We start from the raw sequence: 27,580 nt of genomic DNA, 5'->3' as shown, positions 1-27,580 counted from the left end.
GTCAGGACCATGCCTGGAGAGCGGACCCCAGGGAGGTGTGCTGTGGGGACCGCTGGAGGTTACTTCTTTCACGTCAGTGCCACCCACGCCTGCGTCTGCTTTTTGACAGAAAGTTGCCTTGGGCCAGAGACGTCTCTGCATTCGGTCCAGCCTGTGCTGGGGTGTGAAAAGACGGTGGTGGAAGGCAATTTCCTCCCAGAACATCCAAGCTGCGGAGGTGTTTCGGAGGGAAGGGAGAAGGGGAACAAAGGACAAGCAGAAAGGCTTCAGAGAGCCAGGCGTGGACCCAAAGCGGAATTGATAGGAGAGGCAGTAAGGTCAGAGTAGGAGTAGTAGGTTATACTGTAAGAGAAGAGTCCCTTAGAATTGGAGGGAAAAACTTAGCGGAGGACAAATTTTGCTCAGAAGGACCAGTAACACTCGTTGCCCCCTATAGCCCACCTCATGGCTTTTCATTGATATGTCCCTGGAAGCTAATTAGGGGCTAAAGTTGTAAACTGGCAGTTGACTAGGGGGCCAGAAGTATCTGGAGAACATGGATGTGGAAGGACGCAGCAAGAAAGCCCACCACACTTCTCCAGCCGGGAGCCGCGCGGGGTGGGAGGCACTTCCCTGCTCTCCCCCGTTTCTGGCCGTCAGCTGCAGCGAGGAGTCCGATGCAGCGAGTCCGATGCAGCGAGTCATCCGTTGCCTTGGCAAGCCGTGTCTGGCGTGTGGGGTCACCAAGCAGCGTGTCCGCGATGTGCCAAAAGCGCGGGCAGCGGGTGAGACCCAGCGTGTGGGCAGCGCCAGAGTTCTCCCCTGGTTTCACACAGACCCAGCAGCCTAGCTCCATGTAACAGGCGCTGGTAAGCTTTTGTGTGTATTTATATAATACAAATCATAAAGACCATTTTTCTCGGGCTTTTACCATCAATGTGGCAATAGAACTGTGACACACTAGGGGTTTCTACCGCGTGCCCTTGAAAAGGGAATTTAAATGTCTAGAGAATGACTTTCTAATAATAATTGGCAATAAAATTTCTCTACTGAACTTCTGGGCCATGGTCAGTACAGTGGAAAAGTACAACATTCTGTTATGATCATTTTAGCATAAAAGTACTGTTAATTTGTCAAAAGATATTGGACAAAGACCTGTAGATACCAGGTAGTTTATTAGATCTGAGATGATTTTTGCTTGGGTTTAGTATTTTTATTTACTTAAATAAGTGTAGTCTCTTCCTAAGTGCAGCTTGCCAAAACCTCCTTTCAGTAGAGTGTTTCTAGCTACATTTTTAGCACATTATTCTTTCACTTTGTTTTTTAATCTGATGATTCAAGGAGGACAGGTGTGCAAACTCTGACCAGCCAGTAAGCCAGACACATGCTGAGGAGGACAGAAAATCCTTATTTCTCATTATGGGGCCCACAGGCATGCAACTCAGGTTGCCAGTACATTGTTGTGGCACTTCTTAACTTTTGTGCACCACTTTAATACCAAGGTTGCTGCAAATGATAGCCGTGAGCTGTACTTGTCCCACAGGTGGTATCTACCTTCCCTTTTTGGAGGAAAGTGAGCCGAATTTATACTTCGATACCCAGACGTGCCATCTAATAGGTGGGACTGAGTCAAGACTAAAAAAGCAATGGACATTAACAGAATTAGTATGATTAACAGCTCTGGGGAAATAATTTTCAAAGCTGTCTCATTAGCAGTACCTGAAGATGCATTTGAGGGTTTTCTGAATTATATAAAAAATTCACATGAAAAGAGAAAGACTGAGCCCTTCTGTATTGGGTTTGCCCCCCACACCTTCCAATCGAGATGGTTGGATTTTGCCTTTGATTCCTGGAGGAGTATATTGCTAATCGCTAGAACCAAGTTTGTCCTTAGATACGTACCGCAGAGAAAAAGATTACCCAAGTTGTCTGCAGTGGTGGCAACTCATTACCATCATTTTTCTTTTTTCTTCATACAGGCACAGAATTAGAAGATTGATTTCCTCCTTAAATAAGGATCTGAGGCTAGATTAATCCCATATATAATTCTGTAACTTCTGATCCTGTTGATCGATTATATTTCTTCAATAATCCATAAGGATCAAGAGTCATGGAAAATTTGAAGGGAAAGAGGATGTTTGTTAAACACAACTATATGTGTCTTAACGCACAAACAATAAGTAAGACCAGAAAATATTTTTCCTGTAATAAAATGCAGGTCCCCCCCATGCCCAGAAATTCACTGCTGTTCTTCAGAGCAAACATTTATTGGTAATATACATTTCCCTGAACTAGGTAAAGCTTGCAGCTGCAAGAACAGTGGTGGTAAACCAGAGGATCTAATACGCAATGAACAAATTGCAGGTAAAATTATTTTTGACAAGCTCAGTGAAATCCAACGCTGTCATCACTTATGACAGTCCACCTCTCTGATCGTACTGAATTTGCCTAGATACATCCCTGAGAGCAGAAACTGCAGCTGCTTGGTATAAAAAGTCTAGATATAGAAGCCCAACAAACTCCCACATGAAAACTTCATCAGAGCATGGAGGATCAACTCATGTATAACCCTGCTATGCAAAATTGAGTAATAGAAGTACCTGAATATCTTATGGGACAAATTCTTCTGATGTATATTTATTCAAGATGGCCAGAAATGTCAAGCCTGCATTCCTGAAGATACTTACTTAATCTGTCACTGAAACTTTGGGTCAAACTAGTGCTAAATTAAGTCTTATATCACTTTAGATCAGGATGGGCAAATATTGCCTGTACTTGATTTGTAGATATAAAAGATGCTGGAGGTGGTGATTGAAGCAGTTTATGTGTTACTGCTTCTACTACAGTACTACGTGAATCAGAAACAGAACTTTGTGGTAGAAATTGCACAAACATCATTAGATACAACTCATACCCAGAAACTCAGCACAGGTGAATTAATTCCACAGCAACAGAGGTAAATTTTGGGGTGCATACCAGGCACCGAAGTTGCTAGACAGGGGGCATGGCAACGGGGATGGACTCAAAGCATGATGGAGTCTGTAAGTAAACAGCAGCACAAGGGAGTATGGGCTGAGGAGGGGCTTTGTCACGCTACCGGGGTGCATGAGTTTTGCTTCTGCTCTTTGGTAAGGCGACTACTGAGCACTGTGCTGGGGAGAAATGCAGGCACGGTTCAGGGTCTGCCCCAGACCAAGTACAGTGTCATAAATCACTATTCAGAACAGAATCTAGTATTTAATAGATGTAGCTTTATTTTATCAGTCACAAGCCTGAGTGAAATGTAATGCAGTATTAATAGTCTGAAAGTATTAATAAGGAAAATTTAGATCAGTCAAACTATAATATTCGTCATTATTAAAACAATTAACTATCGTACCATGCGGTAAACAATTACAGGTGTTGTGTGGGACTGAATTCTGAGCAGACACCACAGATCATTCCAGTACAACTTTACAATTGCTTTTTTTAAACATTCTAAATGCAGTAAAATATCTGAAAAAGCCAGCATGGGTTTTAGGCTGCATAAATGGACTATGACCTTCACTCATGTTTAAAAAATAAAAGATATTAAAGTGATGCATAGTTACAGCAACCCTGACAAAACAGCTAAACTTCAAGCATACTATTTTCATAGCCAAATCAATTTCTGAAAAACCCTACAAAGTAAAGGATATGCCAGTAAACCTTTCATGTCATTTACTCAAATTACCAAAAGAAATGAGCATTCACAAACTTATCTATATTTCAGAATGACTTATGTTCTCCTTTGCAGTCAGCATCAGTATTTTATCAAGAAACTTGTTGGAACCACAGAATAATTATTTATAAAGAATTTTTTAATTCATCGGTTGTATGTATTTTTTTTATTCTTAGCTGCAAATTACGGTGATAATAGGAACAGACACAGAATAAGTGCTATGAAGCCTTTAACCACGCATTGCACTACTTGCCATTCAGGACAGACCTTTCAATTCAGAAAGTGCTGAATGCATTACCAGGCCCATTGTCCAAAACCTCTGCTAGACGTATCATTTGTCTCTATCGTAGTAATAAAAAGATTCCTGGCATTCTGGTATTAAGAAACCAGAAGCAATACATTAGTTTTACTTTTCCTCTGCTACTTAAAAATGAACACATATGAGCACATAGTTTAGAAGACTATGAAGATAGTATCCTATTGAATGACAGACTGTCTGGTTGATTTACATGAAATACCAAGTGCTCGTATGAGAAAAGGTTAAAATTAGATTGACGAGCAAATGTGCTACCAGACTGCTGGCTGACAAATGGCAAAGTTATGCCAACGTATTACTTATTCTGGAGGCGCCCAAGCAGCAAGCAGGAGGATAGTAATTCATGTGCTAGAATACATTCACGTTTAGCATAAACAAAGAGTCCTCAGGGTCTGCAACAGAAACATATTAGCTATATGTAATTTATGTCAACAAATAAGTCAGTGGAACAATTTCATTGTTAGATACAGAATTTGAATGACTTGTGTTTTCTTAAGTCAAGAGCAAGCTGCTCTACTGTCATTTAAATTAGTTCAGAATAATGCCCTGTTGAATGACTACATTGTTCTTCCAATAAATTGACTATTGTGCTACATCCTCTTTCCTCCTACCAGTCACACAATGAAAATACAGATTAGTCATGTAGCTTTTCACAGTGGCTCTTAGATTATAGTCTGATTGCTTCTTGGTCACTGCAAAGAGTAGTCTAGTTCAGCGGTGGTAACTCCTTTGTCTTTCTCCTTTCTTTTCAGCAAGTTCTGCTGAGATCCACGCAGTCAGCTATATTAAAGCTTGTTCACTAAGAAGTGTGGACTAAGGAAAATTTTTAACTTGCCCAACTGGAGGCACTTTGGTTCTTAAAATTCAGCAGTGAATATGCATCCCAAACTGACCTTCGTGCTCTGGGCACTCAGAAGATCTGAAAATAAAGTTCTGTGAGTGATGGGTGCTACAATCAATCAATCAGAGACGCAGGACACTTCTGTAAGCATTAGCTGTAATGATTAGCAGCTGGATAACGGTGATAATAATAACCATAGATGTGTCTCAATTTTGCCTATAAACTAGAAATACCATTCTGAAGGAGACAGAAGCAAGTTAAATTACTGATGGCTGCTATGTTTTAACTCATCCTATACAGCTTAACTAGTTACTACTTAAAATTTAAAAAGCTGTTACTTTATGAAGTGGACAACACAAAACTGTATCTTTCTCCCTTTGGGGTTAATGGAAATTCTGCACCTTAGTCCTGTGGAATTACAGGTTGGCTATAGAGTGAATTTTTCAATATGTGAACATGAATTAAACAGGAATTTTCAGAGCAGACAATATGGGCTTGAACCTGCTCTTCATTGGAACAACTTTTTGACATTTTGTTAATGTGAAACTACGCTAAATCTTTAACAGACCCAAACCCATTTGCCAACCTGTTTCCTTAGGGAAAAGTGTTCTTATTCCCTTTCAAATCGCCATGACAGACAGCATGTTAGGGGAGGGAGCTAATTGTCCCCATTAGTCATCACCTTGTCAGGATGACTGGCAGTCAGTAGCCTTCAGGCTTGCTTGAAAAGCTAAAGCTAGTTAAGATCTTAAGTCTGGACCGGAGAGACACCTCTAGACCTGCTGCCCCACAGTGACATCTGAAAAGCTGATCCAGTATTTTCTGCCAGGTCTTTAATATGTCTGGTAGTTTCTTCTTCTTCCAAAACTACTGTCAAGTAACAGAGGAGGGAAAAAAAAAGGAATTCAAGGTTTGAATCGCAGCAGGGCCTCCCTCTAGCCTCATCCCCCTGCAATATTATTCTTGCAAGTGATTGATGACCATGGATATGCAGGAACAATTTGTTGCTATCTAAAATAATCCACTAGGGTGCAAAATAGCCTCTATAAAAAGAGTAGCCATTTCTGGAAAAATCTGTGCTTTTTAAAGCTATGATATATTGAATGGAATTTACCATCGGAGCCTTCACAACTAGCTGTTGGAAGCAGTTATTAAAGTAGGTATTAGGCTAGATTCAGATCTTGCGCAAACAGTTGTAGCTCCCGTGAGTACGATCACACTGACAGGCTGGTTTCAGTCCTTTAGGCAAGAGAGAGGCAGAAAAGTGAGAGACGCTAGCAGAGCATCTGCTAGTTAGATCAAAAAAAGTCTGTCTTTTTGGCAGAGCTATTGTCCTTTGGTCACACCAAACCTAATTTGAGTCCTGCTTGCAGCAGCATATAAAACCTGTGACAAACACAGTCATGCTGACATTGAGGTGGATGCCAAAAGAAGATAATCACGAGAACTCAAGACTGCAAATAAAAAAAAAAAAAAAACACAACAAAAAAACAGAGAAGGAAAGCTTTCAGGTGTGAAATTTGGGGGGATTTTTTTTTCAAAATTTTTTTTAAATTTATGTCTTTTTCTGCCCAATCCTCATTCAATATAGAAAGCAATCTTCAAAAATTGCAAACACACGCCTGGATCAGTTCCTTTTCCAGAAATTCAAGTCTCTGTCTGTGCTCTGTTTAGCCTACGGCTAGGGCGTATGCAAAACAGAGAAATACTTTATATTTCCAGACTTACAGTATTTTAATTCATGACTGTCTATGAACTGTCCTATTTGTTCTGGTTGCTCTTTGGGTCTTTTATTGTGCCTGATACAGCAATTTGGCCCGATGCAGAAGTGATTCATCCAATTACTTTGAAGAGTGACAAAATCCCCGGCAGAGATTAACAAATGCTTCTTGTAGTCCACATCTAAGAGCAAGATTGTGTAGGTCAGAGTCGCTGGCCTTGCCTGGGGCATTGATGGTGCCGTATAAGGCCGAGTGTCCAGCAGAATGAGAGGTGAACACAACTGTCTGAAACGCGTAGGCAAGGCGATTCCCCTTGATCAAAAGGGATGCTACAAAAAGCTTCTGAGACTTGAAGCACTAACATCCCCTGTGGGTTATGGTTAATTTATTCATTAGATTCAAGCTGTACTACAGATAGAGACAAGGCAGCAAAAATAACTATTTCTGTTGTCCCCTCCTCCCACCTTCCCCATCTGTATTTTTAACATGGATAGATACACAAGAAGTCATCTTTAATGGCCACTGAAAGGTCTTCTTGAATGAACTTTGCAAAAACGAGCAGCCTTCTCTGTATCACCCCAAATACTTTGCATAGTTTTGTTTTGTGGTATAGATTTTTCATTTAGCCCCCAAGATATCAATTTATTTTCAGAGCTTTATTTAATTCCTGAAAAGGTATTTGTTTCTTTTACTCTGTGTTTTGAATGAATATATTTTTAATTGTCTTGGCTCTTACGAAGATATCATAATAATAAAAAGGATGGTCCCAAGAGTGTGAGCAAAGAGACTGGCTTTGAGTTAATGGGAAAAAGGTTTCTCGGTCTGGTCTGGGTTGAATCTTTGCAGTCTGCTTGACTTCTCCAGAATCCCCTTGCTGTTTGGTTCCTCTTGTGTTCGTCTGTCACATACAAGCTACTTGTCAAGTCTCCTTGACCCTGCCTGGAGCACTTGTGCTTTTGGTGATGATGTGGTTTTGATTAAATTCTTTTTTTTTTTCTTTTTTTTGCTTGCCTGCTGTGCAGTGAAGGCACCCTTACGCATTTCATTAACCAAAAGAAAATTACGCCTTTCCCCCCCCCTCTGATAAAGACAACCCTATGCTGTCTTAATGATGAGTAAAACCACATTATTAGAAATGTGAGCACTTGCACTGTATTATGCAAAGGCAGGATGAGGCTTTGCTTTTAATAACAGGTAACTATAAACGCACCATAATTACGTACTATGAAAGGGGGTGCGCCTTTTTCATTCCGGTTTATGACGAAGATGCCCTCTGGTGGCTGCAAGATAAGATGTTCTTTAAGCTCTGCGGTAAGAGCGGCAGCAGTGGGGCAGCTGGGGTGCGGGGGTCTCCCCCTCTGTCCCCCCATCTGCAGTAGCAGCCCCAGGCAGCTGCAGCGGGCAGAGCCTGAGCCCAGGCCAGCCCAGAGCGTCCCGCTCGCTCACCTGCGTCAGTCCGGTTAAAAAAAGGATGGGTCCCAATGGTTGGCTTTGCCGACGAGCGCAACGTTGCTTAGGAAATTAATTGCCGCCTTGAAACAGGGCAGCACCATGCGCTGCAGGGCTGATCAGATGATCGCCATCTGGAAGAGATGAGCTGTGCGTACGCTTACTGTAATACATGCAATGGTATGGTTTGTCCTGAATTGTTTTCCCAGAGATGACTGGCTAGTTTCATCTGCAAATTATTTTCAGGAGAGGAATTCCTGGAACGGCACAATTTTTTATTTTTTTTAATAACTGAAATCTGGATTTTCAACACTTCAGTACAAAATTCACCCTAGACCGGAGGGTAAAGCTTTGCTCTTTCTGGAGACACCGCAGTGAAGATGGAGCTAGACCACTCACTTAAATACAGATATAGTTTACTAAGAAACAACTTAAAAACCAAGGGCTCCCACTCTCGTACGCAAGCTCGCTGCCCTGCTGCTGTCTTTCATTCCGTAACTTCTGTGGTTCAAGAGCTCGTGGCACAGTGACTGCACAAGTGGCAACGGGCCTTTTACTGTGGGAAGCCTGTGACCTGCTGATGAGCTGCCTCCTTCCCACTCAGGTATGAACCCTCTGCCCACCGACAGCTGGAACTCGTTGAACTATGGAAAGCGAGCAGAGCAGGGCTGAAGGAGGTCATGAACTTGTGATACACGCAGCTGCTAACCTCTGGAGCATTTTATTCTATTGAGCTTAGGCTGGCCTCTCTTAAAGCTGCTCAAAACCTAGTTTTCCTTCTGTTCTGGCGCAGACAGCAACACTTGGAGCTCTCTGAACACCCACTCCTCCAGCTGCACTTGAACGACGTTTTCTTGACAGGAGGAAGACCTGGAGCACGTCACCCCCTTGCTGCAGCCCCTGCCATACGCCTCCCTCCCCTCTCCCAGGGCTGTAGCTGCCTGTGCACCAAGGCCCAGCTCTGACCCAGCCCAGCTGCCTAACCTTGCCTCCGACTGCTGGAAAAAAAGCTGTGAGAAGGTCTGTGGAGAGGTAAGAAATGCACGATTACAGATGGAAGTAGAGCTGTTGGGACAGGATTGCCAGTCGCTCAAGGATTCAGGAGGGAAAGCAGCAACATGGAAAGGTATAAAATCTAAAGGAAGAAGAGTGAGGCTAGCCAGGAAGCATCAGGTCGGTTTGTTGGGACAAGCCATCGGTGCCAGGGGCGCTGACGGAGCTTGGCAGAAGATGGAAATGCAGCAACACTGAGGGTCTGCTCCCAGGAGCTGCCAGGACCAAACCTTCCCCTCCGGCCCGACGCCTGCCTGGCCAGCAAAGCCACCCTGGGTACCTTGCTGGGTGAGCGTGCTCATGCTCAGCCTAACGGCTTGTGAAATCCTACCCTTCTTTTCTTTTCTGAGGGCTAGTCAATAAATAACTGCTTTATGCGCCTAGTTATTTATATTCTGCTTACTGATTATCTTTGAGACTGGCTAAAGATACCTGAACAAACGGATACAAAAGCAAGGCTGTAATGAATACCTGTAAATACATTTTCATACTTTTCACATTCACTGGAAGGCAAAAAAAATCAGCATTTTCTCATTGGTGGAAAAGTATTTCCCATTGGGGAAAGACTGAAACACACAAAGGAAAGGTCATTTTCTATTTGTGCTTGCAAAAAACTAAAACTACTTACCAAAACATCCCATTTACTAGTAAATTTTCTCTTGGCCTTCTTTTAGACCGTTGTTTTACTCCATTACTCTTAAGTGCAAAAACATCAGCCCTGTGTGTGAATTTCGGGTGGTGAAAATTCCTACTGCAGATGGCTTCGTTAGGACCAGCAGAGCGTACATGCAGAAATCATTTTCCAAATGTGGTTTTTTTTTCCCCTTGGTAACGCTAGCATGCTAGGTTCTAAAACAATAAAGGTACTTAGAAAGCTGCCTGAGCAGGTTGATCTGAACACCTGTAGTGTGCATGTGGGAAGTCTTTAGGGTACCACATACCTTCACTCTTTTAAGTTCTCCAAAAATCTTTCTATCCTCGTGAAGCTGTTGAAAGAGATAACGTTATTCAGCTGAAGGGAGACCGATGAAACACAGCAGAATTCAGACCACCACTGACGTAAGTACTGAGTGAGGGGATACTGTTGAGAAAAGCAAGATAACTTAAATAGGTAAAGCTTGCCTGTTGACAAGCTGTTCTTTCTTCTTGGACATGGAAAAGTATCCAGTATTATTTTCCTGTGATATGGTTTCTTCTTTACTACAGAAATGGGCCGCACAGGTTTCTCAGATGGTAGATGCAGTTAGAGCTGTCCTGAAAAGGAAAGACTGACTCATTGCACATGCGGGCTTTTACACACTCCCTCTGGTCACTGCACTGTAAATCTTTGCTGTTCTGACATCAGCTTGGCTTTTCTTAGTAGCTGGAGGAGAAGTTGCCAAACAGAATAGGTTTTGTATATCCTAACCCCTATTCTGGATAGAATTAATGGACCAAATCTGAAAGCCAAAAGCTTCAGATTTGTTTGGGTTAATCAATGCCAGAATTTGTTGGCTAGGGAATGATACAGATGATCTTTCACAGTTGAAATCAGTACATCAGTGTTGCAAGTGTTTGGAAGGTAACAGAACACATGTCTTAAATGCCACCAAATAACACACTGGCTTCACAGTAAGACACTGCTGGACAGGACAGGATTTAGTATCTTATTCCAACACGTGAAAGTTTGCAAATAATTTTGGAGCAGTTGATCAAAGCAAAAGGAACAAGTGCAGTGAAGCGTGCACAGGAGGAGTGGGAGTACAAACTCATATAAATATTCTGGCACATAAAATGCATTTCTCATATGATGTTTCTGCGGAAAGTGAGGTGGCACACTTTTAGTCAATCATCAAGTTTGTCTGGTGTGGTGGAAGTACCGTAGCATAAATCAAAGGTAGAAGGGGAGAGCAAAACAGCACGTTTTAATTATTTTTTTTCCTGAGAAAAACTGAAGAGTACCAGGAAAGTGCTTTAGACTACTCTGACTTACTCCACAAATATTCTAGCCCAATATGTGCAAACAGTCATTATCAGGGCTCAGCTGATTAACAGTACTTTGTTACGCTGCTGTTAATGCATTGCTTGCACTTGTCTTGCACCTGCCCGGTGTAATTAATTTAGAAAATAAAGGTAGAATTTTGTTCAGTGCCTAAAGAAACGCCACTTTCTAATCACTAACAACTTACAAACAATAGGGTCTGTGCGTGATCTTGCACAAAACATTTTTATCAGTACAAAAATCATTCTGCATGAATATGATGCTTATTTGTTAACAGGTAGAATACTTATTAACAGCATGTTTGCAAGTAGGGTTCAAAACAGGTTCTATGCAAGAGGATGGAGTCAAAGTTTGAACAAGTCAGTTGGTAATAAATATGAGGTTTATTATATATAAAAAATATAAGTATGTTACATAAAGACATTGCATTATTGCAGACTGCCTTATAGACGTGATACACACGACCTTATTATATCAGGCAAAAGATACTAATCCGCAAGCATTCATTCTTATCAAATACATTTGGAGTTACAGTAAGAGAGCCAAGTTTGTCATAGGGCTAGTTAGAAAAGCAAACAGATAGCAGAAAGCCTTTCTAACCTGCATTATTCTGAGTCTATTACACAAAGCTTTTGTGAGGTAGTATTCATACTTAATTAAAAAAAAAAAGACTGCTTATTAATCTGAGATTAATTCGGTATGGTGCTGAACAAGAATAATATAGCAAAACCCTTTAAAAGTTTTCTGTATTCATCTTCTCATCCATTGCATTTTAGACAGACAACATACCGGGCCAGCATTTAAATTACCACAAAATGGTTAAATGGTATTTCTTTCAGTTACAGGAGTATAAATGTGTTTAGTAGCACACAGTGCGAGGTTTTTTTTTCTCTTCATTAATAAGACGACCCATCATTGTCAAGGATGTCTTTATTGCATAAGCTAATGTAAATCAAATTTCCTAACCTCTAGCGAGTCCCTTTCGCTAGCTCCACTGTAAACACGTTTATTCTCAGCATCTTGCATCAGCATCGTGTGACCGAAAGCTTGGGCTGCGCACTGCCTGCAGCACGACCCCAGCTAACCCACCCAGCAGGCTGCCTGGTCCGGCGCAGGGTCAGTGGAGCCCTTGGGATATGTCAAAACCAGGTGTATGACGGAAAGGACTGTCTCCCCAGAGGGAGAGGGTTCTGCGGGGCAGCACAGCCTGCGGCAAGCAAGCCTCCCCTTTGCCCACCCGGCACCGGTGGCAAGGCGCGGGAGCCCGCTGGACCACCCAGCCGCTGCTCTCTGCCACTGGGTGCACCCTTGGGCACCCAAGGCAAGGTCAGAGCCCCTCTCCTGCCACACACGTCGATACAAAGCTACGTCGAGGACCATACAATTGGTAAAGCACTTGGCTGAGGAGACACAATAGTTTGTATTTTCCTCTCTTTCTTCCCAAAGCCTTACTTTGGGCAGAAAAGTCCTCTATCTCATAGACACCAGCAGCAGCGGCGATCTTGCCAAAAGGATAATAAAAGGAGAGATCGCCTTTAGAGAAATAAAGTGCCTAAAGATTGCAGCTGGAAGGCAAACACTTGGGATCATTTTGAAATCCAGCGAAGTATCACCTCTGCTCTCCAGAAGTGGGTACGCCAGCCAACACTGCTGCACTTGGGAAGACGAAAGCGCTTTTAGGCAGCAGTTCAATGCTACGAACTACCAAAGTGACCCTCCATCTCCACCCTTCCTTCCAGAAAACTGGCTTGCATTTACAACCGCAGGGTGCGGGCCTGGTTACATACAACTCTCCGTGTGGGCTGACATGGAGGACAACGGAGTTCTTGCATTTAAATCATATATTTCATCATATATTTTATCATATATTTTTCATACGTCTTTTCCTGTTTTGTCTGAAAGAGTGACTTTGTAATGTGGTTTGAAAGAGTTAAAATTTGATTGTAACATAAGATAGAGGAGGGAAAAACCCAGACCGTGAAGCAGAAAGCAACTCAAAATAAACGCAAAGGTTTTACCATAACCTGTTTGGGTTTTCCCCCAATAAAGGAAGGGCTGAAGGAAAAAGACGATACATTTTCTTTTTTTTTTTGACCTTTTTTATTCAAAAGTTTTCAAAGAAATAAAACAGAAAAAAGCTAACAATCTAATCAAATTTACAGTTCAAAAATGTCTTTTGGCGTTTAACAACAAGTCCTAGGAAACAAAACTACAGAGTTATCTTGAACCGGACAAATAAGTTACCACTGGCAAGTTTGTGGCACTAGTAAAACAAAAATAAAAAATTAACTCTCTTGATCATATAGATATCTCTATGAAAATCTTTTTTTTTCAATCTGTACAAAAGGTCTTTCTTCATAAATTAATTTTTTATAATTTAATGGCTGTCTACTATGTGATGTTTAAGTAACTGATTATTTCTTTATGTACAGAGGTTAAATTTCCCAAATCTTACCCAGACAATGAGTATGGCACTTAGTTCAGACATTTCTGGCAGCAGCTCTTCCCTCCCTCTAACACAGCTATCATACTGCAGTTTTAATTAACGCAAAAATATCAAGTAGTGAGAGATCCAGGTTTGGAAAGTTACCAGATACAGGCAAGGTGCTGCAGGAAGTCTGGACTTTTACAAAGCAGTAATATTCCAGGGAGCATAGAACCAATAATACCACAACTTTTTAAAAAAAGAAAAAACAAAAACACATCTCTTATGACTATGTATTTCACTAGAATCTACACTTCTCAGAGCAGCAATTTACTTTTGAAACTATGAAATGTCACCGACATCTATACTCCAATACTCACACAAAATTTAAAAACTAAAAAATACTTGAAAGAAACAACTGCTTAGCCCTAGCTCCCGAGCTAGGATGATTTGGTCTGTGGAAACAGGGAGGGCCAGCAACCTGTCCCAATACAAAAGGAAATAAACTTTGAGGTAGATAACTGATCATATACAGCTGACCAGAGAAGTACACAGTTTTGGAAGACAACTTAATTTATCATTTGATTTAAAACGTATGCAATTGTAATAAAGAGCTTTAGTAGCAGTGAATTATCTAATATGTGAAGTACAAATAACTGTGTATTTATGAATCAGGAATTTCATAGTTTCAAAATTGGTTTTCTTTACACTTAACACTTGTAGTGATGATGTAAAGTGTGGCACTGCTTGGATCCAAGTCTTCCTTCATGCTTTTGTGTCCATACATCAATTAAAATTATAAAACCTAAATGCAAATGTACAAAAAAGGCACATTCTCCTAACCGCAAACTGGTCCGGCAAAAATAAAGAGTACAGAAGACATAATGCTGAGACAAATCAGAATTATTGGTTACTGGCTCTTTGTTCTTTGGTAAAGTTACCTTTTAAAAGTGCCAAGTCTTTTTATTTTTATTTACCTACTATAGAGAGCTAGTACCCAATCAATTATGCTTCTACTTACATCTCAGCGTATGTTTGAAAACGAGTCTTTTAGCTTTTGCCATTTTGCTGTAATAGCAACTTTTCTGTTTGCTGAGTCTCAGCACAATCCTCATCCTAAAGCACTATCATTAGTATAAAGGAAGGACAAAAACATTCGGTGATATCCCCACCCCAATCTCTCTACTCTACCTATGCTAAAACTAGAACATCAAGTTAGTTTCTGAAAAAAAGGCAAAAAAAGATTTTACATTGCATCATACAGCAGAGTTCCTAAATCATTCAAACTACCAGAGGGAACTATTGGCATATGGCCTTACAAACAATTTATCCTATTAAAATTTCCCCAGTCAGAAAATGTGTTTCACACAAAACATTTTTTTCCCCTCTTGCATTTCACTACCTTACATATTATGTGAAAAATCATTAAAAACACTTACTACACATTAAAAAAGCCAAATTTTCAGCAATTTTTATTGACTACCTTTAAAAGCCCTATGCTGCTGTTTTACAAGGCATAATAGACCAGCTCATTTGGTCAAAGCATTCTACACCATTAGTTTGGACTACTTACTGAAACAGCTACAGCATTGAAAGATTTAAGGCAAATTGGAATTTATAGAAAAGGATAAGACACTTCACACTACATTAAAAGAAAAACAGAAAGCTAAAAGACCAGACACTATAACTGCAACACTGCACTAAAGCAACACTCACACACTGCAAGCACAGAACATCATCTTAGATGTTTTACTATTTTAAACTTCAGAAAACCCATTTAATACAATTAAAAAAAAAAAAAAAAAAAAAAAAGAAAGAAACAAAATAAAAATAAACCAAAACACAAATTCTGTCATGCACGTGAATAAGTCTTCGTGGTCATCTGTGCATACCCAGAAATTTGAATATTTTTTTTGCGTCATAACACTTGATAAAAATTTTTTTTTTTTACTAAAATAAACCTGTTCATGGGAACAGCTACTAGATGAATTTAAGGTTTTTCTTATGCACCTTATAGAACTTATAGCAAAAATAGTTTTAGTTGATTTCATTATAAATAACATTTTCAAGAACCTGTGCAAAACTGTCAATAATTCCTAAAGCACAATTGATCAGTAAAATCCATGATTGTTTCAGCCTTTGCACCCTTCTCCAGGCCAGGTCAACACTGGACATCTGTAACACAGAAAGGTCAGAGCTAGAGCGGAGTTAAAATTGCACACTTTTTTTTCCCTAACGCAGCTCTCCATAAAACTAAATAATTCCCTACTTTGGACAGCTGTGAGAAGACTAAGTGAATCCGAGTACAAATTTGAGAAGTAACAGAGGCGGCACTACAGGTGCTTGGCCCTTCCCAAGACGAAGCTCCCCACCAGCGTACAGCCTGTACTGTGTTTTCCCCGTCTATCTCGAATACCTGTTCAGCACGCAGAGTTCTCACTGGGGGAACCGCGAGACTGCATTCAAAGCTATTCCCTTCTTTGTTGTTTAGCTTTTCTTGTTCCATTTTAATTGACCAAAAGTGGCTGAGTGTGTGAGCTTGCTCCTGTGGCACGTCCCAAGGCTTTTGATCTCCGGAAAAGGAATACAACTTTCTTTCGGTGCAGCCTCGGGAAGCTATGTACAACAGCTAATGCAGAGACAGCTACTGTGCCTCCACGATGGCTAATACTTAACAGCGATTCAGGGCTCATTAAATTTGAAGGAAGACTTCTCAATTTACTGTATTGGCTTATATTGCCATATGCGTTAAAAAAACCCCACCCAGCTAATGAAAAAAAGCTTTAGACAATTTTTTGAATTTCTCAAGGCAAGACAAAGCCTGGCATTTTAAGGCTTGTACATTTATAGGTGCATATGTAATTATAACGGGGGCGGGGGGTTAAGTTCCTTTGACTATCTTCACATAGTAGCAGCTTTTTGAAAAGAAGCTACATAGTTATTAAATGTAGCAGCCAAAGGAAAGATGCTGCGTATTTCTGACTGACGGCATCCACTTGTGCAAATGTGCTAGCTGTCATTTACCTCTTATTTATGGCAATATGTATATTGACTTTTAATAGGACATTCCCAAAAGTGCCGCATGTGCATTTAGAAAGAAGCTGCAGTTTGACAATAGTTAACGAAGCCACAACAATTGAGAGACTGCAATTAAGAGACTTGCCCTGTATTTAGGGCAAGAAATAACTGTCAGTTCCCTCCCCTTCACCTGTCCGAAAAATGACAAGTACCAACATGTTCCAGGGACAGAAATACCAAATGCCATACTCTGCGGCTGAATCAGCTGAGTAATATTAACCTCCCCACGTGCCCACTGCCATAACCACCGCTGACGGAGACTTCACTGGCTCCTACTGCATATAAATACAGGTAACGGTACTTCCCCGAAGAATAAAATTGGAGGACTGGCTACAGCAAACACACAGAGTTGCTCACAGAGCTTGGTATTCTACCCAGAGCCTTCATCACAAAATGTGTCTCAGATGGCAACGCATCTCATCCTTTCAGGAAACTAAACGCTGCTCCTCCTGCCTGGCCCCAGTCTATGGGAAAGATACTGACAGGCTGGGAGAGAGACACAGGACGGGGACATGACATGCAGGATTACGCTTCGCTGCCTACCACAGACCTCTGTTGGTAAGGAGGTTTTACACGCCCACAGGCAAGACTTAAGGCAAAAAAAATAATTCCTTGAAAAGCGGTTAACACCAGCCAACAGCCTTGGCATGGGAAATGTGCAGGAGCCACGATTTTGACACGAGGAGATGGATAACGAGAAGAGCCTGTGGCTTCGCTTTCTCCCTGCCCTGGAAGCAAATCAAGGATGTGGGCTTTCTCTAGATGCCAGCATTTGGCCAGACTACAATAATAAACACAGGTCATATGTTGCACTAGGCGGACTGTGCCATCTGTTGAATGTGCGAAGTTTCCCAATTGGTTTGTTTCTATCTTTACATTCTTGAGCATATAAGAAATTGTTATGCCAGTAATGGGGATGAGAGCAGTGTTGTCAAATAGCACAGCTGACCTGCAAAATCAAAGGTAATGCCGAAATCTGCGTACTGTTAGATCTACACATTTAAGGGAGAATATCCCACGATTAGCAATTCTTTGCACGTAACTGATTATGATTTTTGAGTATCTAATAAATGTGGTGAGGGCTGTAGAAGAACCCTTCTAAGACAGCCTCTAGCACATTATTGCAGCTGAATGGAATTTTTCAGTATGAGGTCTTACAAAATTTTATTTAAAAAATCATGTAGTCAAGGTTCCTGGCTTACAAAGCACTTAGAAAAAGATGAGTTAAGGAAGAATTAAATTCCAGAATTTTAAAACATGGAACATGGGTAAGGGAATGGCTAGTGCAAACCATCTTTTCAGGATGGCAATCTACAGAAAGCAAAAATTTTGCATGGAAGGAGTTCAGGTAAAGCTAATGATTGGTTAGTAAAGAAAGGCCATGCAAGCAAAACCAGAGCAAACCTGGAGGAGGAAACTAAAACTCTGGAATCAGGGCCAAACAAGGACGTGGACTAAAAATTAATTGACAAAATTCTGGACCAAACTGCTTTTTCCTAGAATACAGGATGAGCAGGGAAGTCTTCGGGAGACAAGGTCAGCAAGCATTTCCACCAGACCACTCCCCTACCTGTGGTCTGTAAGTCAGTCGCAAAGCTGCTTCCAAATCTTACATGTACCACAGAATTGTATAAACACAGTTCCCTTTAGCATTGTGATTCTCGTATCTTTGCACTAATTCATTGTTATTGTTGTATACAGCATGCTGCCAAGAGGAACAAATTAAAATCCAACATAATCCAGTTATGCTATAGAGAAATTATTAAAACCCTATTACTCATAATTCATTAACTCACTTCTGGAACCTGTACTTCTTTTCCTGGCTTCTAACTCTGGCCAAGTTCAAATTAACTTCACTGCCTGTCCCCAGATATTATCAGTGTTATTTAGACGACATGAAAGAAAAAACTTCAACACAGAACACCATAAGTTATGAAATAAAATATCTTTGAATTCACATCTTTCATGTGACAAGATGAGCCCCTACCTCACAGTTACTTATTTTGCTGATACGTATATGGAGAATGGTCACTGGACGTCTCTACTGTAACCTGTTGTTGACCACTGGCTTCCTGCAAGTGAAAAGGAAGACAAGACATGAGGCACAAAATCAGGCAGCATTATCTGCAATCTCTATTTCCATGTAACTCATGCAATTAACAGTCTTCAAATCTTAAGTCTATTTCTATCATTTCTCAAGTGGGGTATTCCACATTTGAGGTGTTAACTGTGCATTGATTTACATTTCAGAGAAATAAAATGATCATGCAATCCTTGTATTCCCTCAGTTGCTTTGAAGATAATTACAAAAACCCACAAAACTTTGACGTTATAGAAATAAATACACAGAGGGAGCAAATAACTGCTGGTATATTGTCTATCTGCAAATGCAAAAGAACATTCTGCTGCTCTCGTTTTGAGGGGCAGCGAGAAGAATGAGATCTACTTACCACATGTACAAACACTATTGCTTTGAGTACCGTGGTGTGATTGGCACTAGGCCACACAAAGAATTGTAGCTGGGACTTTGCACACAGACCGCCCAGAAACCACGGAATTAATTCAGCTGATAGCGCTCTGGCAGACAGTGCGATCAGCTAACTACCAAAAGTCCTATTCTGACCCACATGGGCAGATGCATAAACTGAACCAAACAAGTTCTGGAGTTTTGGGACAAATAGACTTTGAATTGAAATGTTTTTTCTTACAGGCTCTGGCAGAGACTGTCTAGCACTCATCCTGAATACAAGAGCTGCAGCAGACCTTGTCTAGCTCCTCTGTTAAAGAAGTAATGGTCTATGAAAGGGTGTAAGGTAGTGTCAAAAGAGTAGACAAACTATTGGCTACCATTTAGTTATGCTCTTCAAGTGGACTTGCAGAGAGGTTTATTAGGCAAATATGCACAGTATCCTGAGATGCCAGGGTAAAAACAGGATTCTTTGCAAAAAGTTAGAATCATGGTCTGTTGGCAGAGAAGTTTGCTCACAGGAAAACTAAATGAAAGATCAAAACTACAATATACCCCCTAGCTTGTTCCTATTGGAAGTTAGGTTTCACAAAACACAAAGTTCATCTGAGCTATGCTCATAGAGAAGACTGCTCCAAGTACTGTACTGCTATAAGTAGAGGTCATTCTTTGTTAACAATACTCGTTATAATGGTTGAGAATAATGACACTTTATAGTTTTAATATACATTGTATTCACAGTATATTCACAGTTACAATGATAGGCTTTAAACAGTAGTTTTCCTAGCAAAAAAAAAAATCTAATATCATATTAATGTCTCTTATCTCTGGTCTTTTATAAAATATACTGACCTCAACAGGAACCGCTGCTGTCTGGACATGTGTATATTGGGGTATGTAGGCTCCTTGCATAGCTGTTGTGGCTGGCATGTACTGGAAAGACAGAGTCCATTAAGTCGAGTTAAAGTGCAATGTAAATGTAAGAGTATCCAAAATGCCTATCATTATATTGTTTAATAGATATTGACTGTTTCCCTAAAGCAATACAGATGAGAGAAAGACTTTTGTATCTGAAATTAATAGGCTTTTCAGAAAAGTGAGATACCTTCTTTGAGAAAACTCAAATTTAGACTTCAAAGACTAGGTAAAGGACTTTACCTTCTCTATTAATCACAATCATCATCTTTTCTTTTTTAATTCTATTTGCTCAGAAAAGAAGGGTCTTTCAGTTTAGAAGCTAGCCTGCATCTCTTCTTCTGGTTTAGTTTCTGTTCCATACTTTGTATTACTTTCTGCAACTCTGATTGCCTGAAGAGTAAAAACAACCATTTTCTCTTTTTCGATACAACTCTGGAGTTACCTCCTGGGCTCCTTTCATTTGCTTTGATCTATTTTATTTACTCATTTCCAATTTCTGATCAGCTAATAAACTGAATAAAAACTGCTTAATATGATCTAAAAGTGGAGACAATTCTTAATATTTTATTGGATGAAAGACTACTTAAAGGAGTACTTTTTTTCTACATGCAAGCTGCACTGCATACTGTGATCTACATGTAGTATTTTCTGGTTGTGTAAGTTCTATTTTGTACTAAATTGCTACATACTGTTCCAGTACTGCCTAATGAAAGATGACTCATCTGCTGTGTCAGAGGGCTTATCATCGACGCAGGCTGTAGTGACATGGTGTGGTCCATGGAGGGAGTCAGTACAGCACCCTGTTAAAACACAGAAAGAAAGAAATGGTTGTGGCAACACTCAGATTTTAATTACGTTTCTGATTTGAGAGTCTAAGTATGGGCTGTCCTTCCGAGGGGATATACCACAAGAACTCTCCTTAATCCCAGGCACTGCCTCAGGACGCAGGTCTGGGGCATTCTGAATATTCTACTCGAGCAGATGCGTTTTGCACAGCTTGGTAATGGGGTAGGAACTGCATTGACTTCCTATGGAACACGCAACTGATGTACAATGCACTGGAGACACCTGCTGAAAACACTTTGTAAAATATGAGTTCCACCAGATGCTAACTTTAAAGCAAAAATCTGCACGTTACCAGGTATAGATTCACTTAGCTTAAGCTTTGAAATATCAGGCTTTAGGAAGAAACTTTTATCTCATCTTTAGGAATGGAGGCTTTGGAGGAACATTTGTGTTAAGAGAATTCTACCAGTCACATGCAATGTTCACACACAAGACAGCTGCCCTACTTAATGGCTGGTTTCATCAGCACACAGGTTTTAGAAGAGTAGGTTAGCAATGCTGATTCTTTGTCTAAATACTAGCTACTGTGATGACCTTTCTATCACTCCTGTACCATTTTGTTAACTTCATAAAAAGTATATGTTGAATTTTTAAACACTTGAGATTGCTAAATACAGAGGGCACACTCATGAGGTTTTCAGAGTAATCTGAAATGGAGGGTTATCGACAAGTTTCATTTTACCAATCATGTTCTACAAAAACACATTTCCAAATACTTTGTATGACTTATGCTTGCAGAAGTGTTGATTAAAATTGATGGAGGCTCAAAACTAACAGAAGTAATTGCAGCGTACTGAAAGCCAGTATTTTGAATCAGTAACCAATCCTTAAAAAGAAAAAAGAAAAGAAAAAAGAAATTCACAGAGTATAGTTGGAAAAACAATCATGTGATCAGTGTAGATGAAATGAGTCACAGGCACATCAAACACTAAAAGAATTTCCTGTCTGTAGACTGCAGGGTTCTCTGCAAAGCAAATGAGCAAGACAGCACCAGTCTTTGCACAGGCCAAAACTGAACTTAAGTCAGGAATCTAGATCTTTATTTTCAACTGTGAAATCTCATCTTGTATACCTGTGAAAACAATACACCTTATAGCATTATAACATATCAACTTGTGTCTTTCACAGCACGATTTGCAAGGTGTTTTTTGTGAAAATCTGTGTTGACAGAGAGAAAAGTTTAAAAAAGTTGTGTGCGTGTGTGTTTAACAGCAAAACCCACAAATACAACAACAATTAAGTGTGTGAGAGGGTGTTCTGGTATAGTATCACCTTCTCTGCATGCACAAGAAGAAAATGTTCTGCCAAGAAGATTTACATTCTATAATCTGCATGGAGAGGTTAATTGAAGTCAAGACAATATCCTTTCTATATCTGGAAACAGACTTGTTTGTTAACTACAGGAGTACGTATATTAAAGTGCCTGTTATTATTTGTAATGCTTATCTCAAGAAACCTAGTAAGTCTCAGATATAATGGTACTTAATTGGCAAACAACATAGATAAGAAGCAAAATATCATGGGACAGTATAGATTAGAATGCCTGACAGTCCAGTACAGATGCCACAGCCAAAAGTGCAGGGACACTAGCACTAGTCATGTGCAGTGAAGCCAGAACAAGCTATGCAGGTTTTCTAAAGTGAGTGCCCGTAATGTCATTTATATCACTACATTCATCTGTCTTTCACAAATTATCCAGTCTGAACTATGTTAGACCCGTTCCAAAAGCTTGGGTCTTCAATTCCAGCTCCTGATAGGTAACAGTATGTAAAACATTGGTATTTGCAAAGTTCTTCTCATTTAAATAAAAAAAATTAAAAAAAAAAAAAAAAAAAGAAAAAGAAAAAGTTTCCACAGGATGCTGACTTGGTAACTCTAATTGTCCTCATCAACTTGATACCCTGAAGGCAGCTTTGTTTCTCTCCCTAATAAAATGAGGCCCCAATTCAGGTTACTATCTTTGTTGCTCTTTTCATTTTGATCCATGATTTAATCATGATGTAATTGTCAAAACTCTGGAAGTAATTGGGCAGGAATTGACCTATTTCCTGTTGTTTAAAGTATGTAAAGTGTTTATACAATCAGTAACACAACGGAGAAGCATAAAAACTTACTGGGTGCTGCATTATATATGGTTGAGGCTGCATCCAAGAAGGACTTTGAACCTGGAACAAAATCAGTATTTTATTTTTCGTTTTAGTCATTCTTTTCCTGAATAATCCAACTGAGATATACTAATAATTTAATAAATCATGTTAAGAAGCCCCCTCCCTTATTCATTCACTTTTTAATGGAATTAGTCACTCTGTGGAGCAACATACCACATACACCTTTCAGAACAGTAGACTATGATTTTAGTGCAGGTCTCAAACTTTATCAAGTACACTGAAAGGGTTCAAATAGGTGCATGAGAGATTTCTGCTGTGTTGAAAAAAGGAGGCACCTTCTGCCTCGATCAGAATAAAATAAATTATTGGATTTTCACAAGGGAAAAAGAAACCAGGAACTCTGCTGGAATCTTATTCCAGGAACAAGGAGAAGATTTAGAAGAATTGTCCTCCAAGACATTGCGGTATGTTATTCCCAAAGCACAGGAAGAGAAGGTTCTGGTGAGCATTCCTGCTCTTGCAACTAGCATGTTTTCTCTCCAAAAACACTGGCTACCCAAATACTTAAATTGAGGTAGGATGCCTAATTTTGCATGACAAGGTAAATTGAAAGGATTAAAAGGTAAACTAACAGATTACATGGTTATCTTAGTTAAAAAGAGCTGGTTGCAACCGGTCTTTGCAAAGTGTGCTGCAAGAAATATTAAAGGTAAGAATGAAAATGTTTCCTCCCCACCTCCTGTAGGTATGTAGGATAAGGCAGGATTCTGACCTGCACTGCACATGCAGAACTGACTCAACCACTGCTGCTGGACATTTAAAGCCCCTTACACGACTCTATCATCATTCCCAGAGTCCTGTGAACAGGACAGACAGATGACAGTCTTGAAAAAATCCAGGTGAGGTTATTTTCTGCAAGATGGAAATATTTCTTCCCTCCTTTTGGTACTGCCTTTCAAATTAGAGCTCTTTTTTTCTTTTTCAATCAGAAAAAGAGCTAACAGAGTTAAAAAATGGAAAACACTTGAATCCTCCCTTTCCTCAGGGAAAAGCTTAATGTCAAAAATACTGGTACAGCCTGACTAAAGTTTTGGCTAATCTACTCATACTATGATAGTAACTGGCTTAGTACCGTCATACGGGTATACAGGAGTTGCAGAAACAAAGCACAGCCAAAACTTTATTAAATTTGTTTACCTTTAATAAGAATAAATCTAGGAACAAGTTATACCATGCCTCAAAGAAAAAAAAATAAATCATGCTCTTGAGATACGTCCGGTTGTGTAGATGACAGAATGCTACAGGTTTCAGTGAGAAGGGATCAGTAATGAAGATGTGACTAATACTCAAGTTGTGAAACTCTTCTGGCCAAGAACCTCCTTCCTCCTCAATACAGAATACTTGAATTTAATTTTCAATTCCTATTACTGTGGCACTTTAAGCATAATGATGTTAACTCTACCCAGAGTAATTTAAGCCTCATGCCATGTATATTGTAATACTGGTAACAACATTTCTGGAAACATACAGTATTGTGGTCTGCCTACCTCAAAAAGCCCAGAAAAGTGACACTATATTCTCAAGGAGTAACTTTTACTTGGATTCTGAATATCTGAGAGTCTTATATTGATATTGATTATTGATTTTAATAAAGAACAGCAGCTAATTCTACTGAATATTTTCCTGGGTAAGAACATGCTATCATTTTTAGAGGTATTGCTGTATAAAGCAGAATGATTCAATATAATGAAAAATACAGTACTAGTGCTGTCTGCCAAGAGCAAACATTTTGTTGCATAAGTCACCTCAGAAATTAATGTAAAATTAATCCAGCTGCCCTTTACCCCAGAGTACTCTGGTTTAACTCCTACATAATGCTTTGCTCGCACAAGAAGGCATTAGACCTCCAAACTAATATTGGACAATTCTTCCTCATTCTTCTCTCCTGGAATGAGAGGGTACATGGAAATTTCTGCAAGGGAATACTGACCAAATAGCCCACAGTGTCTCTGTTTGCCTTCTATATGCCTTCTACATGCCTTCTATATTCATTTTCACCCATAGTAAGCTAGAAAACTCAGCACGTCTCTCTCACTAAAAAGCAAACAGCCTCTTTTCCTTCCCCTGACATAGAGGTAAGAATTTTCCAATTTTAATTAGTTTTGGTTATTTATGACCTGAATCACTGATGTTTACTTCATCTATGTGTTAAACAGTAAAATGCCAAAATAGCTGGTCATTTAGCTTACACTGGGGTAATTGGAGTGTCTCAAGTAGTAATTACAGAGCATACATCTGAGACTGCCTTACTAGTTACATTAAAGGCAAGTTGTTTGTAAACTGAAATGTACGATGCCCTAAAATGGGGCAATTCCAAAGAGATTTATATCAACGTACAAAAACTGTTCCCTATCATTTCTCAGCATGTTGAATTGTTTGTCAATATCCCTTGGTGGGGACACAAGATGACACCTATCAAAATTCCTTTTCAGGAAGCTTTGGGCTGGGCTCTAAGAACAAAAAATGTACATGATTCATGTTTTAATTTATTGTTCAAACTAAAATAACTTTTGGTTTAGAAACACAGTTCTAGACTATTAAATGCTTTACTCCTAATATAAAAACACTGAATTTGAATGCTAACATAATTTAACTCTGAACTCTTTTAAATTTCTTTCTCTAATGTCAAGCAAGTTTCTGAACCCTTCTTAGCTCAACTTTGTAACACATTATTGTTGGGCTTCCCCCCAAAAAAACCCAACCTGGAAGAAAGTTAAAAAAGCATGGAGAAATATCTTTGAAATAGAATTTAACTAAATCAAGAAGGTTTTAAATAAAGAATAATTATTTTAAAGATATATTATTGACATTAAAGGAACTTGACCAAGAGAAAATGAAAAATCATACTTGAAACGCAGAAGTGGCTACAAGTACCTTAGCCATCAGCACACATTAGAGACTTTGTTTTGCAAGACACCATGTATCTCATTAAATTGCTGTGCTTCCTGAAACAAACACACTCTTAGTTTTTAAGGCCGTCATTTTCATGCTGTACAGCATGAAGATGCCACTTCATTAAAATGAAGCATTATTGGAGAATTCATAAAACCACATGTAGCAATTGATAAATAAACATAAGCTCTGATGAACCATTTCTAAGCTACTAAGTTCTAAATACAAACCTGGTATGTGGAAACCGGAGAAGCAATATATGGCGTAATAGATGTCTGAGTGATCATTCTGTTTGCTGTAATACTGTAGGGTGATGGATAAAATCTAGAAAATGCAGAAATATTTATCAAATGCCAGTTCTGTGCACCTTCCATAATGCAAACATTCTTCTTTTCTTAGTGTGCCATTATTTAACATACCCATTTTGTAAAGCAGCTGTGGTTGGATCATACGTGAGTGTCATTCCAGCCTTTTAAAAAAAAAAAAAAAAAAAAAAAAAAAAAAGGTGGAAAGAAAGAGTTGACAAAATTCATTTTGACTGTAAATTATTTCTCTTACTCTTTCTTTAGTTGTATTATTCTTAACTGAAAATTTGTATTGAAATAGTTTATTGCTGTAAGTTAGGGAAAGGTTAATTGACAGACATAATTACATAGTGAAGAGAATCAGCAATATTTGCTATGAATACAAGTTTCCAAGGTCCCAGCCTGAGGAACAAAATGCAATCTATAAAATACCTTGCTAAGAGAATCTGTGTGTGTTTGAGAGGCAGGGCTTGAAGATGATTATGTTAGGGTGTTGCCTACGTATATTAACTATACGAACGAATGGGGAGTGCTGTTTTTCAGAAGACACATTTGAATTTTCCTGTCTCATATAAATGAGGTGTCTAGGCTTGCTAACCACAGTAAGCCTATGAAACTATTATCTTGAATATTAAAGATTAAAACAGCTGTGACAAAAAAAAATTAATGCTGCACTGCATTGGCATATGTTTTTAATCTTATGAAAGTGATGTGCATTTCAGTGCTGCATAAATCAAAGGATTATTTACTACATGTAAATAAAGTTATGTTTCAGGTAGTTTTATAATACGAGAAATCTCTCAAGCATATTCCTGATTAAGCTGAAGGAGATTTTGTTGTTCACTTTAATGAGGCAGGATTTAGTGTTTAGCATTTTGCCTTTTTTCCTGTTAAGAAAGATATGGTTAAGTATTTTATAGAATTGCAAACTGTCAGCTAAGAGTTGCTTGCACATTTATAATATGCCAAAGAGCCAAGCCAAGAAGTCTCAATGCCTATCATTTTCATAAGTATTCATTATTGTACACCCACACTAAAGCTTGAAGGGAGGACTTACAAGTCTCACCTCGCCTTCTCTGTGCCATGCTCTTCCATTCTGTATATATTTATTCTGATTCTGTCTCTTTTTCTGCCCTCCATCGGCAAACTTGCACAATAAAGGTTCTGCAGGAACTTAGAAGAAAAAAAGAAATATTAGTTGAAGTAGCGTTCATACACAGGTGCCCAGCACTCCAAATGAGGTATGGTTTTTAAGTTATATTCCCAATATGACAGTTAAATAACACGGACCGATACTACAGCATCAACAACTGTTCTGCATAGCACAAAGATAGCTGCTACACACAAACAGAACATCTGGAATGCTTTATATTTTTGATTTTAAACTACTGCTCCTAAAACCTGTTGGAAAGAAACACAGTCTGTATATCCTGAGTATATG

The 27,580-nt window shown here is 39.4% G+C and overlaps 1 protein-coding gene across 9 annotated transcripts in view; it reads right to left on the bottom strand.

Annotated features, from left to right (window-relative positions):
• Positions 1-14,918: 14,918 nt before the first annotated feature.
• RBMS1 (RNA binding motif single stranded interacting protein 1) overlaps positions 14,919-27,580 on the bottom strand; it is a 149,004-nt gene continuing 136,342 nt past the window's right edge. For 8 of the 9 annotated variants that reach the window (XM_049824912.1, XM_049831782.1, XM_049829191.1 and 5 more), the window contains 8 exons: positions 27,197-27,312; positions 26,254-26,303; positions 26,065-26,158; positions 22,889-22,939; positions 20,618-20,728; positions 19,863-19,943; positions 18,531-18,615; positions 14,919-15,640 (listed from right to left, as the gene is read on the bottom strand). In XM_049824912.1, coding sequence (XP_049680869.1) covers positions 18,538-18,615; positions 19,863-19,943; positions 20,618-20,728; positions 22,889-22,939; positions 26,065-26,158; positions 26,254-26,303; positions 27,197-27,312 — 581 coding nt within the window. In that variant the 3' untranslated portion in view covers positions 14,919-15,640; positions 18,531-18,537. The remainder of the gene's footprint in view (positions 15,641-18,530; positions 18,616-19,862; positions 19,944-20,617; positions 20,729-22,888; positions 22,940-26,064; positions 26,159-26,253; positions 26,304-27,196; positions 27,313-27,580) is intronic. The other variant, XM_049825789.1, reaches the window with a different exon arrangement.

Source organism: Accipiter gentilis, chromosome 1 (assembly GCF_929443795.1).
Source record: "Accipiter gentilis chromosome 1, bAccGen1.1, whole genome shotgun sequence".
NCBI classification, from domain to species: domain Eukaryota; kingdom Metazoa; phylum Chordata; class Aves; order Accipitriformes; family Accipitridae; genus Astur; species Astur gentilis.
This window is presented reverse-complemented; position numbering and strand designations above follow the sequence as displayed.